Source organism: Erpetoichthys calabaricus, chromosome 17 (assembly GCF_900747795.2).
Source record: "Erpetoichthys calabaricus chromosome 17, fErpCal1.3, whole genome shotgun sequence".
Classification (NCBI taxonomy): domain Eukaryota; kingdom Metazoa; phylum Chordata; class Cladistia; order Polypteriformes; family Polypteridae; genus Erpetoichthys; species Erpetoichthys calabaricus.
In genome coordinates, this window is record NC_041410.2 from 94886612 (window position 1) to 94906994 (window position 20383).

The window sequence follows — 20383 nt, forward strand, 5'->3', positions numbered from 1 at the left end:
TTGGAGCGTTTATTTGATTTGTTATACTTTGTTAATCCCCAAGGGGAAACCAAGAGCCCATCTTACACATCTCCCCAGTTGCTAAAGCCCATTGGGCTAGAGTGCTGGCTTTGGATCTGCTCACAGAGCTGGTGGGGTGGGGAGATAATGTGGCATGCGTGTTGGCTTTGACACTGGAGAAGCAGAGTGAGGTGGAGCTGGGCAGTGTGTATGAGTGGGCAAAGGATCAAAGCAGCTGGGTGTGCAGATAACATGAGGACTTCCAGGCAACAAATTTTAGTGTGTCAAGAAATGCAACTGGGGCTCCTCCATACTAACAGCAGTACACCTGCATAATTTCTCACTGGAACTGGAACTGCCAAGTCAGAAGTTTTTTTTTTCTTTTTAATTTTCTACTTTTTTAGTAACAATCTATCTATCTATCTATCTATCTATCTATCTATCTATCTATCTATCTATCTATCTATCTATCTATCTATCTATCTATCTATCATAAACTGGCTAATTGTATTCCCTGATTTCTTGCACCCCCCTATGTTGTTACAAAACGTGTAACTTAAACAAACAGGATTTTCAGATCTATTTAATCAGCATTCGTTTTACTGAGCTGTAAATTGAGGGAGGCCACCCAGCCTAGAGTCTAAGACCTTGGCCTCTAAACTACCAGGCTGTCAAATGAATCCCAATCTCTGATACAGTATATTAAATACACATGAGTGAGTCACTTAATTTTTCCTGTGCTTCCAAAGAGAAAAACATCCATGAACAATTGAAGAAAGCTCTATTCTGAAAAAGAGTGAGGTAAGGCTGTTCTCCTTGTCATTCCTATCTGGAAAAGGAAGGATGATCGTCTGGATTGCAGCAACTTCAGGAGGATAACACTGGTCTCGGTGCCGGGTAAGGTCCTCGCTAGAGTCATCCTCAATAGGATCTGTGATCACTTGCTCACCTACCAGCGACTGGAGCAGTGTGGTTTTACGCCTAAGAAGTCTACCATCAACTGTATCCTGGCACTGAGGATTCTCAGGGTCCTGATAAAAACCAAGATCCAGGCCTTTAATGACCTCTTGGGCACAGCCATCAGCAATGTGTCTGTCTGAGGAAAGAATGTCAACCTCGTTGAGAGGTTTACTTACCTTGGCAGTGACATTCATGTCTCTAATGACTCTTCCTATGAAGTCAGTAGACAAATTGGGAGAGCATGGGGGCGGGTCATGAAAAGGGATGTGTGGCGCTCCTGATATTTCTGCAACAAAAACAGACCATGTGTCTGCCTGGTGGGTTACCAACCAGGATCCCAAGCTGTTTTGTCATGTGGTGGGTGCAGCAACGCACTGTATCAATGCATGCTCCCCAACCTGACCTGACCTGTTTGTGATAAAGATATTGAAATGACAGATCATCTGTTTCATGCATATAAATTTTCTAAAATCTTCTACTTTCACTGTGAAAACTGAAATCTGAGTTATTGAAAAGTTTTTATATGAAACCATTACATTTTGTTTTTTTTACTGTAAGATTTGAATTATCAAGATGTGTGTTTTAAGATTATTTACCTTATTTTAAGAAGTATCAATAAGTACATTCTCTGCTTACCCCATTGGCTAAATAAAATCAAAACAACTCATTTTTCCCTACTTTTTGCATATGCATTTTTCCATTGTATTGGTTAATTGTAAAGAGAATATCATTTTTGCTCTTATTACGAAAGACAATAAACTCTGATTACGCAGTAATGCAGTCATTTTTTGAAAATTCTTTCTGCATAAGGCTAGATGTACGAAAATGAAGACATCCTTCATTGCTTCTCATAAGGAACTCAGTCGATTTTGTTTATCCCTGCAATTCATGAAAAATGCCAGTTGATTACTTACTTAAAGTTAATGAACTTTACTATTAAAAAATCACAAGAGTAGTTTTCCATTTTTTTCTCTGTCTGTAGCAGGATTTTCTCATCCCATGTTTTGTTGCATATTTGTTACATTTCCTTTCTTTCTTTTCCACATATGTCTGTCCGTTTCTTTTTTTTTCTTCTGTTTTATGTTTTGTACTTTTTCTGATGCAAACACATTTCCCGCTTGTATAACAAAGTCTACCATATCTAACCTATGTTCTTTCTATTACTTATACATTTCAGATTTCACACTATGCCAGGAGCTTTAAGTATTTTATTTTCTCTTTGTAAATAATCTGAGCTATTTTTATTGTATATTTTCTGTTATTATTATTATTTAAATAAAAATTTACGGATGCGTAGTATTAGTATTTCAGCACCCTTAATAGTTTCTTTTAGTTTTAGTTTTTCATTTCGGTTTTGTTAGTTATTTTATTTCAGTTTACGAATTTTTTTAAGTAACTGTTTCAGTTTTGGTTTTAATTAACGTTAACTATAATAACCTTGATTAGTGTTTCAGCACCCATTTTTGGACTGTATTGTTTTTCTTCATTTTCTTCATCAGAAAGGCACACTGATATGTCAGTGTCTCCACTCGAAACTACAACCAGACCAGTTGTATAAATGAATGAAATTGCAACTAGTAAAATAATTCTTGTAGAATTTAAATAATGTCTATTAGTAAACTACTCCAGAATAATAAATGCTGGCAAAGAGTTCCTTACTTTTTTTATTAAACACTTTTCTGCTCCCCTGTATTTTTCATGTTGGTACATGCGAACAGACTTCCGTACTTGCTCTTAATTGGGCGTGATCATAGGCGTGGTCACACGCACTCTTGTTTACTGAAAGCTGATACTGTCTGTCACAGCTTGGAGCCAAAATGGCGAACATTGCACTTCCGTTAATGGTCAAGGGGCGCGCGCAGGCTCCCTGTACACGATCCGCCAAGCCGGCAAGATGGCAACGTCAGTGGAAGATGAGTTTGAAGACGCACCAGACGTGGAGCCGCTGGAACCAACTCTGAAGAATGTAATCGAGCAAAAATCACTAAAGTGGATATTTGTTGGAGGGAAAGGAGGCGTGGGTAAAACAACGTGTAGGTAAGTTGTTAAAACACGTCATTGTGTGCACTATGTGACACTGTAGTCTACACCGGGTTTCGTAAGCTTAAAACGAGCCCGGTGGAAAACCATTTAACGCGGTAATACATTTTATGAATTTTGAATTGTTTATGTGTCCGTATCAATAAAGAGCGATTACTTACGTATTAATGTTGAGTTTTCTCAACAGTACACTTAGACGTTGGAGCCTAAGGGGTTGGCCTGCATATCCCGAGATTGCCGCAAACAGTGCCTAGCTATGTGACCCGGTGCAGCTTTTTTTAGTGCTCCATTTCTGTCTGAAAGCAGAATTCATGCAACTGAAAAGTGTCATTTAATGGTGTTTGTCGTTAAAAATTATTGTGTAAAAGCTTCAGACATTGAGGACGTAGCAATAACGATTCAGAAAGACCTGGCCAAGCTTCAAAATTGGGAAGTAGCAAAGTGTAACACGTTGACAAAAGGAACGTCAATTTAAGGGTTTACGTTGACAGCGTTTTCATTGTTTAAGCAATATATAGAAGCGATTAAAAAGGCAAATAAAACATTAAGTTATTTTTTTAATTGTTGACTACAAACTGTAGGACGTTATATACTTAGACTGTATAATGCGAAAGTGAAACCACACCTGAAGTATTGTATGCCGTTCAGGTCACTCACTGTGCTACAAAAGAGACACGGCAGCACTTGAAGCTGGGCTGAAGAGAGCAATACAGTGCATCCCAGAACTTACGGACATGCTGTCCTCTGACAGACCCAAAGAATTGAACCTGTTTAGTCTCGAGCAAACGAGACCTAAACCAGGTCTTCAAAATCTTCAAGAGTGTATAAAGTAGATCGAGCAGAATTCTTAAATCTTAACAGTGATTCACATAAATGTAATGAATTGTTATTATTATATTTGGACTCTAGTGGAAATTAAAGGGAGTGCATTTAAGACTGAAGCCAAAGTTTCTTAATCCCTAAAAAGTTAAAACACCGAGTACGTTTGAGAAGGCGGAAAAGGGTGATTATCATGTGTGTGAGCAATAGAGAAAGACTTGAAATGTATGCTGAATTACTGGTAAATTTATGATAGTGTGTGTTGATTGGAACGCAAAGCAGGGCATACAGGAGTTGTTTTTCATTCCAAGCTAGCCTGGTGTGAGTTCCTGAATGTCTGCTGATTTAGAAGATTTTCTTGAGGGTGTATTTGTTGCCCAGTACTAAAACTGAAAGTTAGGTAGTACCATGCCAAAAGTCTTGACTTCTCAAACAGCCTTCTTGTTACAATCACTCCTAATCTATTAACGGCGGCATTTGGTGTATTCCTGGATGGTATTAAGGTTCATAATGGTAATTCGATTTTAATAACCTATACCACGCTACTGGCATGCAGAGTTTTATCTCCTTCAACTGGAAGAATCCCAACCCACCTTCTATAACTGGGTGCATAAGCACTGTTCTATATTATCATAAATGCAAAAAAAAAAAGAAGTAATTATTTTTTAGAGGATATGTCCAGAATTGTTTGAAAACATGGCAAGAATTCATTAACGTTATTTTAGATTAAGCATGCTGGGCCTGTTATTGATGCTTATGTTTTTATTTTTTAATCTAATTTAAAAACTTTTTTATATTTTATACACTTATGATTCTCTTGGCTGAGACTTTGAAGTTTTGTATTTCTATTGTTCCTTTGTTTTCTTTGTAAACAAATGTATACTATGTTATGTTTTATTGAGTAATATGGCATTGTATTATTCTGGTTTTTGACAATAAAATGTAAAAAAAACAATTGCAACTTACCACGTGTAGACGTTGTGGTGATGTTATTGCCTGTCTCCTAAATGAAGAACCTAGAGTACAAGTTTCATACAACAAGAGTGGACCATACAGTTCATCAAGCTCTTCTGGTAGTTAATGGCTAAGTTGTTCCCAATATTATGTACAAATACCTTTTTACCTGATGAAGAGCTGGAAAAGTCTGAATATCATGCTTTTTATTTATTTATCATTGTTTTGTTTACATTGTTCTGTTTTTTTTTTTTTGCCTAGATTCCTTTTAAGAAACCACTCTGATTCTTTTATGTACAAGGCTAGCGTTTCTACTTCTGTGGAGCAATAGCCTCTACCCCTCTTCCCTCCAGGTCTTCATCTTGTACAGTTAAAATAAAACCGGAGGTGTCTGTCCTTACAAGCCTTTCTGTCCCTTTTTCATTTTGATTCTCAAACGGTAATTGGCTTTGTATTATAACGGTTCATGGACACCCCTGAAGTTTGATTTCTGTAGCAATGCTGCCGTCTGTAGTTCTTATTTTTTTTTCCCCTCCCTGTTGTTAACTGGCCATAGTCAAGTTGTTACTGGACAGATATTGTTAGAATCCATTTTATGTTTTATCAGTTTAAAAGTACTTTTTCTTCCTGTTTAAACAAACCTTTGTCTTACATATATTCATTTTGAAATTAGTAATGTGTAAAGTTTATAATTGCATTTACTTGTGAATTCAGTCAAGAGTGGTATATACCGTAAAAATGAATTGTATTTGCCATCATTGAAGACTTTTTTTTTTTTTTCTCCTTTCCATCTTCTCCTTTGCTGTTTTCTAAAACTTTGTTCTAGGAGTAATGTTCAGCAAGTGACACCTCTGTATGTTCATCTTTTCATAAATATCTTCAAAATTTAGAACATCCTATTTGCTATAGCTTGTCTCAAGTTATTGAAAGGAATATTTTTATATTTTGATACATTAGTCCTCTTGGCATTGTTTTGTTTTCCCCTTAATATCTGTTTTTTATTCTTTTCCTTGGATAGTTCATGTGCCAGGAAATCCACCTTCTCTTCTGTCCAGTGCACCTGCTTTGTTGTGTTTTCTAACTGTTGGTCTAAGTTTCTTAATAATCTTCTGCTCTGGCTAAGTTGTCTTTCTGTTTCTGACAGTTGTCTTAGTAAGTCTTTTATTTTTGCGTTATGTGGTTTCTCAGACTGACCTTGTAGCTTTGTTTTGTTTGTATCATATTTTAATGCTTCTTTAATTCTGTCTTTCTTTTGGACTAGATTTACCATCCTCTCATTTAGATTCTGGATTCCCTCCTGAATTCCTGAGAGCAAATTGTAGCCTACTTGATTAATTTCTTCCATTATGGTCCTTTGTCTTCTTAGTATTTGGTAATGATTATAGCAGCATTCATGGAGGGCACAGGTCATAACACAATATTTCTGCAGAGCCGCTGCTGCTGCCTGAAGTACAGAGACAACAGAGGAAATTAATCTGTGCTGTTAAGCAGGAAACTCGAAACAAAATGTACAATTTTAAACTCAAGTACAAAAACTGTTAAAAATTACTTCTCTGTATGACTACATATCTAATTTTAAAATTACATTTTATGTATTTTTCTGATGGAATAGTCCTGATTTAATAATAATAAAAAAAAATCTCGGAGTAAATCTTATTTTAGACATTTCAAATATTTTTTTCTCAAATGTTAAAATTTTCAAAGGACTTGATCCCCATTCTGGCCTGTATGTAGTTGTCGAGTATTAAAGACCTGCTGAGCATTTTTTCCCTTGTCTCTAGCATTTTGTTTGCTGACTTGCACAGTGTTTTGAAAAAGAAAATGAGTAACATGCAAATAAAGCTTAGATGTTACCCATCCAGCATTGAAACAGAAAATGAGTAACATGCAAATAAAGCTTAGACGTTACCCATCCAGCAAAGGAAATTCAAGAGAATATCTTCAGTAAAATAACTAAGTGAAATAAAAAAATGCAATGTTTAGCTTCAAGTCCAATTAAACTGAAACATGCAACACTGGATAGAAAATTATTTTCTTGATATCACCCAGCTGTTCAGTTTTGCTAGTACTTGGTTTGAATCAAGTGACATTGCCCTCTAGCCACGTAAGTTTTTGTTCAGTGATTTTGGTATGTTGCTTAATGAGGTCTAATAATTCTAGGTATCTACTGAACTCCAGAAGGAGATATTTAAAATTGTTCATTGCCCATTTCCTCCCAAAAGTTTACAATTTTGGGAATGAAAGGCTAGCAGACGCATACTGAGATCAGTTTATTAGAGAAAGAGGCCATCTGTTTATTAGAGGCCCTGCATGTACCTGTCAGTTGCTTGTATGTTACACATTACTTAATCTTATGACCAATAGATTATCGATTTTGAAGTTTGTATCTTATAGTTGTTAAATACCTTTTTGTGTGTGTGTGTGTGTATAATATAAATAAATAATTTTTAGGTAGTGTTTAACCTTGAAACCCTCAGGTACAATCAACTCCTGCCAGAGCAGTTTACAGCTCACCTCATCCTCTATGCACCCTTCTTTGATTTGCATGCTTGTTGGGGTTGAGTCTCTGACTCCATGGTGGCATGTATAGTGGATGGTAAGAGCAACCAGAGCAGCAGTCCAAAGCAGCCCTATAGCTGCAGATGCGCTGGTATCTAATGGGCAGTCTACTACTGAGCGATTCTTCTCGTATTCAGAATCTGGTGAGGAGAAAAATCTGAAAACCCGCACACCTGTAAACATTACCCTTTCACTACAAGGTGGTAAATCATGAAAATGATGAATTCAAGTTGGGTGCAGCCTTTATATATGCTGTAATGTTGCTATGCAACAATAAAGCCCTAGATGTTTTTTTTTTTTTTTCTTTTCTCTGAAGAAGAATAAGGCAAATTAGGAAAATCATTTGTACATTTGCATTCTTTTTATCTTGTCTTTGGTTTAGTGGTAGCAGAGTTGCCCGATGGTTAGTCCCGCCACAGCACAGTTTCTTGCATTTAAATTCTGGCCCAGTTGTACATCTTGCCTGAGGAATTGCTTCAAAAGCTTGCATATTGTAATCTTTTTAGTGAGCCAATAAAAGGTGTAATTTTGCTTAATGTGTCTTTTCATCCAGCCAGGCAAAGTTTTATTAACAAAATAGTAATGTGTTTGTTTTTCTCTGCAGCTGTAGTCTAGCTGTACAGTTGGCCTCTGTAAGAGAGAGTGTACTCATCATCTCCACAGATCCTGCTCACAACATCTCTGATGCCTTTGACCAAAAGTTTTCCAAGGTGCCAACGAAGGTTAAAGGTTATGACAATCTTTTTGCAATGGTTAGTTAAATTTCTTCACTTTCATTTGATTTTTCTGTTCCTTCCATCATGTTTATTAACCTAGCCTTTAAGCCAAAACAGAAATGATCTGGGGTATTAACAGGCAATTAAAATGTAATAGTCACAAACGGTTTGTCAGTAGTTTTACGGGTTGTCAGTTCAGTTACTTGCAGTCTATTCATGGTAAGAGCAAAGGTGTAACAGCAGACACAAGGGCATCTGTTTTAATTAAAAGTGAATTTTTAAATTAAAGCTTAATATTTCATTAATGGGTTTAAAAATACCAGCTAGAAATTCTGCATGCAAAATTTTATGTGTCCTTAATTGGGGAGTAGAAGTGCATGTTTAAATGGTATTTGTTGCATAAGAAAGAATTGAATGCTAACAACACTTCATTTAACAAAACATTAACAAAATTTACATTCATTACGATTCTTGAACAGTTAAAGGCAAAAACATGGGATAGACTTGGTTCAGTCAAATAAGAAAGATTAGTGCCTCAGTAGGATTTTATTCTGTTTCTCAATTAAAGATGGATACCCAGGCGATTGGAGTCACTAAAACACAGACTTGCTCCTGCTTGTAAGAATCAAGAGAATGAGATCAGTTGACTGTCTAATTAACTTAAACATAATTGTATTTATTGAACTGAAGTAAAGTATCTAAAAGTAATTCTTGAATGGCACTGTTCTCTGTAGTCTTGCTTAGAATACCACACAGAGTCTGAAATGCAAGCAAAATATACAGTGTTTTACTAATTTCAAATATTACTGAAATAATTATACAACAAATTGATACACAGAATATATAAATAACTGATAGCCCATTATGTGTTGAATGTTGGCCATATAAGATCAAGTACAAGTAGAAGTGTTTGCCTTTTTTCCAGTGAAGTATCTTTGGCACTTCCCACGGTAGTTCAATACATGGAACCACTGCATCTTATCCATGTCATATTTTGAATTCCCATGTCCGTATGATATTGTTGTGTTTTGAAATGAAATAGTTTGTAGTCCTAGAAATAAGCAGACATTATTGTTGCTTTCTAAGGAAATACTTGGAGTAGTAGTCATCAACAGAATTAATGTCCATGCTGTTGCTCGATACTAGAAAGCTTTACAAACATCCAGGACACTGGCCTCTTACATTATCAGATGTAGAGATTATCTACATTCTGTTTTAGTGGTCAATATTTACTGTCATGCATTTTTTTTGTGGTGTGTTATGAAGTGTTTAAGCCTGAGAACAAAATGTTTTATCAAAGACTTGTAAGGCCATTCAGCAGTAGCAGTGACTCTCCTCTTAATTGAGTACAGCACCCATTAAGTCCAAAAAAAAACTTTAACATTCAAGTTACAAATTGACATTGCATGTGTACTTTGTATTTGAAGGTGTGTGAAAACATTACAGTGCACAGATAGCATACCCGACTGCATGAAAAAGCTAGAATGAATAGTTGGCTTTCTTTGCCTGTGTTTGCGTCTGCCGTAAGAGCATTTGTGTGATTTGATACATGCAAGTATGTGTGATTCAATGCATGTGCCAGCACTTCAATATAGATGCATTTATATATATATATATATATATATATATATATAATATAATTTCCTAAAAGGTACCTCACTTGTGGCAAAGTACCATGTTCCTTCGGGCCCTTTATGTTCACAGAGAAACCCCACAATTCATTCTTGCATTTGTATACATTGTGTTTTTCAAAAGCTGCTCACGCAGTCCACATGTGCCACCTCGCATATTCTTCTATTCCCATGGTGGATTGATGGTGCTGGTGTACTTTATACTATAAATGTGCGAAAAGATTCAAATGGTAACTGAAGTAACTGGAGTACTGATGGTTTCCACATTAGCGATCTATTTCTGATCTATTTTTATTAAATTTCTTAAAAAAATATGAGTGATTACAATAAGCAAAGAAACAATATTTATATAGCTGTGTATATTAGAGTGAGACAGCAATTCACATTTGAGTAGCAATATAAAATGCATGTGAGTTTGTGATGTAGTACATATGCCAGCATTTTAGTATAGTTGTACTCAAATCACTCTTTTTAAAAACCTTCACGTTACATCGGTCCTTCCATTTTTTCAAAGAACATCCATGGTTCATTCTTCACCTTCATTTTCCAACTTCACCCTTGTACCCTCACCTGCTACATTGCGTCAGAAGGTAACAGAGCACCTACACCCATCATGCGTGTCTCTTTTGCAACAAGTAATTAAGGCGTATTCTTAACATACTAAACTGTGGTAAAAGTGATATATGAAAATCTGTCCCGTTATGACAAATTTCTACTGGTGTCCACAACTAAACAAGAGTAATCAGTATTTTATTGCACTAATGAAAGACAGAAATTAACTTTGATGTGTTTATATATGTATGTACAGTTGGGTCCATAAATATTTGGACAGAGAACTTTTTTCTAATTTTTGTTCTGTACATTACGACAATGAATTTTAAATGAAACAACTCGAATACAGTGGAAGTGCAGACTTTCAGCTTTAATTCAGTGGGGTGAACAAAACGATTGCATAAAAATGTGAGGCAACTAAAGCATTTTTTAACACAATCCCTTCATTTCAGGGGCTCAAACGTAATTGGACAAATTAAATAACTGGAAATGTTCATTACTAATACTTGGTTGAAAACCCTTTGCTGGCAATGACAGCATGAAGTCTTGAACTCATGGACATCACCAGATGCTGGGTTTCCTACTTTTTAATGCTCTGCCAGGCCTTTACTGCAGTGGCTTTCAGTTGATGTTTGTTTGTTGGCCTTTCTGTCCGAAGTTTAGTCTTCAACAAGTGAAATGCCTGCTCAATTGGGTTAAGATCAGGTGACTGACTTGGATATTCAAGAATTTTCCACTTCTTTGCTTTAATAAACTCCTGGGTTGCTTTGGCTGTATGTTTTGGGTCATTGTCCATCTGTATCATGAAACGCCGCCCAATCGATTTGACTGGATTTGAGCAGACAGTATGTCTCTGAACACCTCAGAATTCATTCGGCTGCTTCTGTCCTGTGTCACATCATCAATAAGCACTAGTGTCCCAGTGCCACTGGCAGCCATGCACGCCCAAGCCATCACACTGCCTCCACCGTGTTTTACTGATGATGTGATATGCTTTGGATAATGAGCTGTTCCATGCCTTCTCCATACTTTTTTCTTGCCATCATTCTGGTAGAGGTTGATCTTGGTTTCATCTGTCCAAAGATTGTTTTTCCAGAACTGTGCTGGCTTTTTTAGATGTTCTTTAGCAAAGTCCAATCTAGCCTTTCTATTCTTGAGGCTTATGAGTGGCTTGCACCTTGCAGTGCACCCTCTGTATTTACTTTCATGCAGTCTTCTCTTTTTGGTAGACTTGGATATCGATACACCTACCCCCTGGAGAGTGTTGTTCACTTGGTTGGCTGTTGTGAAGGGGTTTCTCTTCACCGTGGAAATGATTCTGCGGTCATCCACTACTGTTGTCTTCCATGGACGTCCAGGTCTTTTTGCGTTGCTGAGTTCACCAGTGCTTTTTTCTTTCTCAGGATGTACCAAACAGTAGATTTTGCCACTCGTAATATTGTAGCAATTTCTCAGAAGGGTTTTTTCTGTTTTCGCAGCTTAAGGATGGCTTCTTTCACCTGCATGGAGAGCTCCTTTGACCGCATGTTGTCTGTTCACAGCAAAATCTTCCACATGCAAGCACCACATCTCAAATCAACTCCAGGCCTTTTATCTGCTTAATTGATAATGACATAACGACGGACTTGCCCACGCCTGCCCATGAAATAGCCTTTGAGTCAATTGTCCAATTACTATTGAGCCCCTGAAATGAAGGAATTGTGTTAAAAAATGCTTTAGTTGCCTCACATTTTTATGCAATCGTTTTGTTCACCCCACTGAATTAAAGCTGGAAGTCTGCACTTCAACTGCATCTGATTTGTTTCATTTAAAATTCATTGTGGTAATGTACAGAACCAAAATTAGAAAAAGGTTGTCTCTGTCCAAATATTTATGGACCTAATTGTATGTAAACAGATAAACACACTGGCACATTAAGACCTGGCCAGGAGGAAAGTGTCATAGAAAGATAATGGTAAGAGGTACAGAATTAGTTGGTAGCAATTGATCAAATGTAATGGCCAAATTAAGTCTAAATTTAAAAACAAGTTATTAAACAATAGTGCAACATACTGTAAATATTATGCTCGCACTTCAAATGCAGAAAACTGCTGTACATTTTCCTTTACATTCATATATTACACTAGGTAATGAGGCTGATTTCAAAAGAATGGCAGAAAAACTAAACTAGCTTACAATTTGATAGTACACTAATAGGATCAATACATTTGAAACATCTAGGGCATATTTTGGCAACAGGTCTATACAGTCTCAAAATTGTCCTTAATTAAAAAAAAAGTTGTTTTTCCATTGTGAATGGAGAATAACTGAAGGTACATATAAATTGTTTGTGTCTTAGAATCTGTCAGCTGCTTTTTTTTAGTATATTTTATAGGATGTGTGAAAATAGAACTTCATTTACTTTTGGGTTTTGTGGGTTATTTCTGCACTGGAATTTCTTATGTGTTTTTCCTGTCTCCTTGCAGGAGATAGACCCCAGCCTGGGTGTTGCAGAGCTCCCTGACGAGTTCTTTGAGGAAGACAACATGCTTAGTATGGGAAAGAAGATGATGCAAGAGGCAATGAGTGCATTCCCGGGAATTGATGAAGCAATGAGCTACGCGGAGGTCATGAGGTTTGCTTTTTTTGCATTTTTGTGCCGTACTGTATTTCACGGTAGTTAGTGAATTATATAAGGCATGTATGCTACTCCTAATCCGTTATGTTCTTTGAGATGCACCAGTAATCTGTTGATTGGGTGAGGTACTGTGGCTGTGAATGTCCATTGTACATTTTCTTAATTGGAGGTAAATTGGTTCAAATTTAAGTTCTTACAAATTAATTTTCTATTTCTTCTTGTACTTTACAAATGTAACTAACCACAATAGTATTTTCAGACTCTAACTGGTTTGTCACTATCTCACTTTTTAACCAATGGCTTCTTAAAGCCAATTGGTTTATAAAGTAGAACTGGGCTAGATTTTGGATGCTGGTCTGGGTTGTAATGGAAGAATTAATTGCGGTGACCTAAGATTTCTGAGTATAATTGGGAATAATGTAAATGGGTCCTGGGGGAAAAACAAAGCAGTGCCTCAAGACTAACCTTGGAGATCATCCATACCCTTTCAATTTTCACATTGCATTTTGTACTTTTTATCTTTTGGTTATGTATCTTACTGCTAACTGTAGGAGGAGAGACTATTAATTCTGTTTTGTATCTCCCCCAAGGTTGGTGAAGGGCATGAATTTCTCTGTGGTGGTATTTGACACTGCCCCTACTGGGCACACATTGCGCCTTCTCAACTTCCCCACTATTGTGGAAAGGGGGCTGGGCAGGCTGATGCAAATTAAAAACCAGATCAGTCCATTTATATCCCAGGTATGTTTTCAGTTTTTTTAATTTCAGTTTTCTTTATTTTTGCATAACACTTCATACTGAGTGTAGATATAGAGTACTGTAACAAGCATGCAGGTACAAATGCAAATCTTACCAACAATGTAATGAATACATAAACACACTAATTTGTTTAAACAACTTAGAAAACAAAGTTTTGAAATAATTAACATAAATGGAGCCCAATAGTATGCATCCATTAGCTATTTGTTATGCAGTCGCTCCTCAATGTGATCTAAAGGGCTTTTTCTTCCTTTTTAAGAGTTTCTTATATTTGAATTAACATAAATATCGTTTGCTTTGTTTCTTTTTGGAGGTGCTTAGCTTATATCAGTGTCTTTTATATTTTTAATAATTAATTCTAAAGATATTTAGTTTGTGTCCTTTCATTTCTTTTAAAATTAGAGTTTCTCTAACTGCAGTGTCTCATGGGCTAAATAGGTCTTTTATCTTGTATTGCTCAAACAATGTGAATCAGATTGTTTACAGTAAGGTCTGAATCATATTTTATTCATAATTTTACTTGTGCTTAGTAGTGATATACTATTGTGAAATATATAAAATCAAATCACACATGGTTAAATGCTTGAAAATGTACCTATGCCTGGTTATAGATTTATATCCTGCTGCAGGCTTAAAGTGTGTGATATTTATTGTCATTGTTTTAGTTAATAAAGAAAGCTGTCATGCTTTAGTTTGCATGATCCATATGGCTATTTGTGTTAATTGTGAATAGTTTAATAAGCAGTAAACATTCCTTGCTGTTATACTGCTTTGCTTGCTGTCAGACTGCAGTCTTAGGATTTCTGATAGCACGTACTGTACTTCTCAGAAGTAAAATCCGATGTTTCTGTTTTTGATAACTGGAGGTGCTTACCTTTTTACATTTTCATGTACAATTTTTTTTTTTTTTCAAAGTGTCTGCCTTAGGAAAATATTTACTAAGAAATGTGAACAGAAAGCCTTGAAAAATCGAACAACTGAATATACTCTGTTTAAAACTGCTGCTTTTGTAGATTGGGGGTGGGGGACGGACAGAATCCGTCAGTAAATGCTTTATTGCCAAAATGACATCATTTGAGAGGATGTAAATCTGGTGAAGCTCATACAAATATGACATCAGTAGAAACTTGCCATTTAACAGTAATCATCATTGGCCACCTGACCTCAAACAGCTACTTTAATACAAACAGACATATTCATCAAAAAATTGTAGGTAGCTTAGAGAGACAATATGTTCAGTTCATGATTCTTACAGTTTGTAGGTAAGTTCTTTTATGAAATCTGGTAGTCCTGATCTTGATTGTTCTAAACCATTTACTAGACAGGGTGAACAGTTTTTGTCTGGGTGTGGTGGATTAGAATCAAACATGATGATTGTCTATTTTATACTGAAAAAGTAGGATGAACTCATTGTGGACAGATGACACAAGTGATTTTATAAATGGTGAACATCACTCTCTGTCTGCTTGATACACGCAGAAGAGAGGTTGTTACATTAAACAGATGAAGATTGTTATATAAAGCTGATGGAGAATGTCAAAATACTTTGAATACTGGGCATTGTTTCATGTGACGAACTGCTTTAGCTGCCTACTGTGAGATGTGTAGACCCTCCATGTACACTCTTGAACTGGCAAATCATTTATGAAGATGACAATATCTTTGGCCTCAATTACAGTCAATTATTGATTCTTAAATTTTCTTGACTTTTAAATACAGACTGTTTTTAGGTATAATTATTTAATCTGTTATTTTTATCTCATTCCTCTACAAAATTGTCCTTGTCAAAGATGAGACCCTGAAATTTGATGTCATCAGTAAACTTCACCATTCTTACATAATCACTGTTACATTGACCCTGTGTTAATGACGGAGCATGGCATCCCATGGATCCAAGTTTCAAAAGTAATTGATGATTGTGGTAGATAGCAATTGAGTTGTATCTTTACCAAAGTGGATTGTAGTGGTGGTATGTGTAATTGTTTTTAAAAAAAAACAAAAAACTGTTCTATCTGTGACTGTCTGTGCTTCTTAACAGATGTGTAACATGCTGGGTCTAGGTGATATGAATGCAGACCAACTTGCCTCCAAGCTGGAAGAGACACTACCTGTTATCCGGTCAGTTAGTGAACAATTTAAGGATCCGGTAAGCAACAGAGGCAATTTTTCCTTTTTTTTTTACTGGGTGTTACAGAGTTAGAGTTAATCACATTAAATAAAATGGTTTAAAATAGTTGTGTTCAGCATAATTTATATTTCATTACCGTGTAATTATGCTGTGTGGTGATGTTTCTCTTATGTCTAGTGTAAACCCCACATCTCTGTGCCACAGAAATTATTGGCAAGAATTTGTACTGTGCAAATGTGAGGTGTTTGTTTTTTTTTTGAGTATTCTGTGGATGGGATGGGTAGGTGACTTGTGCAGAACTGCAGATAAATGTAAGGGTCAGGCTTTTGCACTTTTTTACATTTTTTTTTTTTTAAAGTACAAGTTACATGGCTAATCTCCATATGTAGTATGTTCTAAGGTTTTGCTGACAGCAAGGGGCTCCCTATTTGCATTTTTAAGTTAAAATGGTGTGTTTTTTGTTTTCTCTGTATGGTTGCCTCTAGTGGCACTGTTCCTTTGAATCAAGTGCTTTGATAAGCAACACCTTATTTAGCAACTTTCCCCCAGCCATTTTTCCTATATGGGGACGATGTCTTAAAGAAAGTTCTAAATTTTGTATTTTAAAATGTATTATAAATGTTTTTAAGTCCAATTTTAATGCTTGATGATCATTTTACTTGTCCAAATACAGGTTTTAAGGCAGCCTCAATAACTTTATGAATCCTCTCTTTGTCCATTTTGTACTTCAGGAGCAGACCACATTTATCTGTGTGTGCATTGCAGAGTTTCTGTCACTTTATGAGACGGAGCGGCTCATCCAGGAACTGGCCAAGTGCAAGATTGACACACACAACATTATTGTAAATCAGCTGGTGTTCCCAGATCCAGACAGGCCTTGCAAGATGTGTGAAGCAAGGCACAAAATTCAATCCAAATACCTTGACCAGGTTAGTAGACTACTGTTAGCTCACCATGTTTCCATTCATTTATAGTATAACAAAGATTAAAAAGTAATTTTAAGTAATGTAATTAATATTTACTTTTTTAGATTCAACTTTTTTTTAGCTATTTGACTTTTTTTGAAAATTGCTGAAGTATAATCCTTCCCATTGTAATCTTTATTACAATAAAGTTCAATGGAAATACTGTACTATTATAAACACTATTGTAAACACTTCAGATGTCATCTACAGTAAAGTCTGACAGTTTTAAGCACAAACAAATTTGCAGTAATAACTTTCTTAATCACACAGCCGTGTGACTTAAATCTGTGACCTTGTAGTTGTCTTAATTCTTTTAAACCTCATATTAAAATGATTAAAATAGGTGTTTTTGGGTGCTGTTAACCTTTCAGTCACATTCTACGCACATTAAAGTCTCTTTATTTGCTAATTTAATAATTGTTTGTCATGACAAATTTCCTTTTGGTTCGCCACTCCAAATCAAGCTGGACTTGTTGGTCCCTGGTATTAACTTGAAGAAGGATACTTGTGTATTTCTAATACTGGCATCTGTTTCAGGAATGATGAAACCCAGAAACCCATGGTATCCCAGTTGCTTTTTGGTAGTTCTGATGAAAGATGCATCATGAAGGTTGTGCCTAGCCTTTTTTGGCACATTATTTTCAGGTCCTGCTGTTTTCTGATCTTGGTCACTGATGCCCTCTTGATAAATGAGGGTTATTTCCTTCTTTTTAGATGTTCTCAAATGTGCAGCACTAATATGATAAAGGCTCATTTTATTCATCATACATGTGGCAAAAAATACAGAATAGGCGAGAAATACTCTTTAATATGTAAAAATACTAGTAAGACACCTAAATGCATATTTTAATCCTTTACTAAGTCTCGGTATTCTTCATCTGGTAGAGGTAAAGTTTTAAAATGAAAGAATATCGAGTAAAAAGATCCCTGAAAGCTGTAGAGACCCTATTGTGCCCATAAAATGCCCATTATTCCAGTGACTAATGGAGCAGACAAGTAGCAGAAGTTTATTCAACTTCAAAAACACGGATTGAGCTGTGTCTCACTGTGTTAATTGGATATTGAAGCACATGTTGTGTCCATCTGTTTATTTGCACTTTTTTGCTGAATCTCTGGACCTCTGTCTATCACTCATGTGTACTTTATCTCTTAAATATAAATGTCATCTTAATGACTCATTTCCTTGAAGAGGTGTCTGTGTGTGCATCCATAACATTCAACAGACTTAAGTTCCAAACTGTGGCTTTGTAATGTTTTCTGAGGGTGTAGACACAGGGCCTGTAACACATTGTTAGGATGCACTAGTTTAATGGAACAGAAGTGTTAATTATTTATTATGGAACCTTATTTAAAATCTTAGCTGTGCAGTGGATTTTGTATTTATTTATTTTGTGTAACTCATTAGCAATGTTTTTGTCCACCTAGAATTTTTTGGTTCCAGAGCTATGCTTCAGGAACACTACTGTGTTCAGCTTCAGACACAATAAAATTAATTGCACTAGGTGAGCACGACGGAGAGGTCTGGAAGTTTTCAACTTGATAATGGTTTTGTTTTGCAGACTGCTAAAAGACACTCACTAGATAAAACAAATGGATTAACCAGCACTAATGGTCAAACTCCCATAATGACTTTACTTTTTCTGGTTGAATTAAATCCTGGTTGTTTTACTATGTGCAAGTAGAATGGGGTTGTGGTAAATGGGGAAAACAGTAAAGAAAAAAACAGGTTTTTAAAAGACTGCTTATCAGTATTTTTTGTACTTCGTAACCTACCAATGATGATTACAAATCAAAAAAAAGTTGAAGCCATTTTAAACTTAAACGAGAAACTAGTCTAAAAATAATCTCAATTCTTTCTTATGTAGTATTACATTTTAAAGGCAGAATTTATGTAATAGTGGTTGTTAGGAATGCTACTGAATAAGAGTAATTTATAATACATAGTAGATTTCATTAGGAGAAGTCATGACCATGGATTACACAATACCTAGTATTCTATGGAGTAGCAGGATTTTTAGCATACTATTACTTGAATATATTCAGTAGAACTTATAGTGTACAAGTTTTTGTGTTTTTACAATGAAAGATATTTTATTAATTTTACATAGAGTAATACGGAACATCCCCCCATTGAGTTACAAATTTCTTTTGATCATTTTCCTTTCCTTTTTTTTTTTTTTTTTTTTCTTTTTCCAACATGTAGATGGAGGATCTCTATGAAGATTTCCATATTGTCAAACTTCCTCTTCTTCCTCATGAGGTGCGGGGGGCAGATAAGGTGAACACATTCTCCAAACAACTCCTGGAGCCCTACAAGCCCCCCAACAACTGACCGTCTGTAGGAAGTTGAACTGGTGTCCAGTGCAGGGATTTGAATCACACCAATGTCCATTCCCCTGCCTTTTTGTCTGTATAGCTGCTTTGTCACCCATGGTATCCTATTTATTTTTTATGGACATGCCTGCTCCTTCTCATTCTTTAATTATTGTCATCTTGGCTGTTTATTGTACAGTTGTACAAAGTGATGATAAGCGGATTTTTGCCACTTTCTTTGAAATTAAAAAAAGATTTGAGCACATCTGGTTACAACTGTACCTTCCTGAATTTATGGTATGCTTCTAATGGTTTAACATTTACAGTTAAATCCCAAGCACCTGCTGCCTGTGTTGTATGGGGAGACCATTTACAAATGTAAAGGTGATTTTGAAAGGGTCTGAAAGTTTTCTTCAACAATGAAAACATGAGAGTTGATGGTTGTACATTCACTTACATTTGTAAAAAAAGATTAAGGGTGTTTGTGGTGTGTTGTTGTCATCTTCTTCCTTTTTTTTTTTTTTTTTTTTTAATAACTTTAAGAAATGCCTCTGTGATGTTTGAGGCTGCCAGTGGTTGCTTGGGGAATAAAATGTTTGGTGTTTTTTTTAATTTTTTTTTTTTTTTTTTTAAATACACTGTAGTAAGTCAAAATGTCACACTCTTCCACTTTTAATTAAAAATCTTTCTTTTAAACACTAAACTTCAGAGCCAGAAAAACAAGTTTTAATTGTCTGTTTCCTCTGCATGGTCATGAGTGAAGTGGAAAGTTTATAGTTGGCATTGTCACAAACTTGAAGACTGGAATCTTCATAGGTTTTTACTTTAAATATTAGGGACTGGTGACCATTTTTTTATGAACTTTCTTGGGTATATCTATACTATAGATCCTTATATTTTAGTAATTGTATCAAAACACTCAGGTGTCGCAGGTTCATGCAGGAACAGCGATAAGCTTCTGTCTGCAGGCCTGCTCCCTCTAAAGCTTGTTTCTCAGTTGTTCAGGCAAGCGGATGTCTGCCTTTGGAATTTTTCTTTGCAGCCCTGACCTGTGTGTTCTCTCCTTTACAGAGACACATCGGCTAATACAGTAATGTACTTCTACTGCAGCATTGTAATCAGCCTAATTATCCTACTAACTTGTCATCTGATGTACAGATTGGGGTGTATTGTTAATAAAGGTTTCTTTTCATTGTACCCACACCAAATAGTAACTCCATATTAGTTTAAAATTTGTATCTGTTTGAAAATTCTTTGTTTGTAGGTGGATTATGGAGAATGTGGAAAGCCTTTTTGTTAGCATAGTAGAGCACATTATAAATGCTGTCACTTACACTAACAGAGAATGACCATGCCATAGTTATTTTTAC

At 35.8% G+C, this 20383-nt stretch overlaps 2 protein-coding genes across 2 annotated transcripts in view; both read left to right on the forward strand.

Annotated features, from left to right (window-relative positions):
- Window positions 1–20383, forward strand: part of rnf11a (ring finger protein 11a) — a 628093-nt gene that overhangs the window by 40222 nt on the left and 567488 nt on the right. The window lies entirely within an intron of this gene.
- get3 (guided entry of tail-anchored proteins factor 3, ATPase) lies at window positions 2742–19278 on the forward strand. The gene is made up of 7 exons (XM_028823423.2): window positions 2742–2997; window positions 7937–8084; window positions 12697–12845; window positions 13439–13589; window positions 15646–15753; window positions 16467–16664; window positions 18904–19278. Exons 1-7 carry the CDS (start codon window positions 2855–2857, stop codon window positions 19030–19032), a joined length of 1026 nt encoding a protein of 341 aa, XP_028679256.1. The 5' UTR covers window positions 2742–2854; the 3' UTR covers window positions 19033–19278.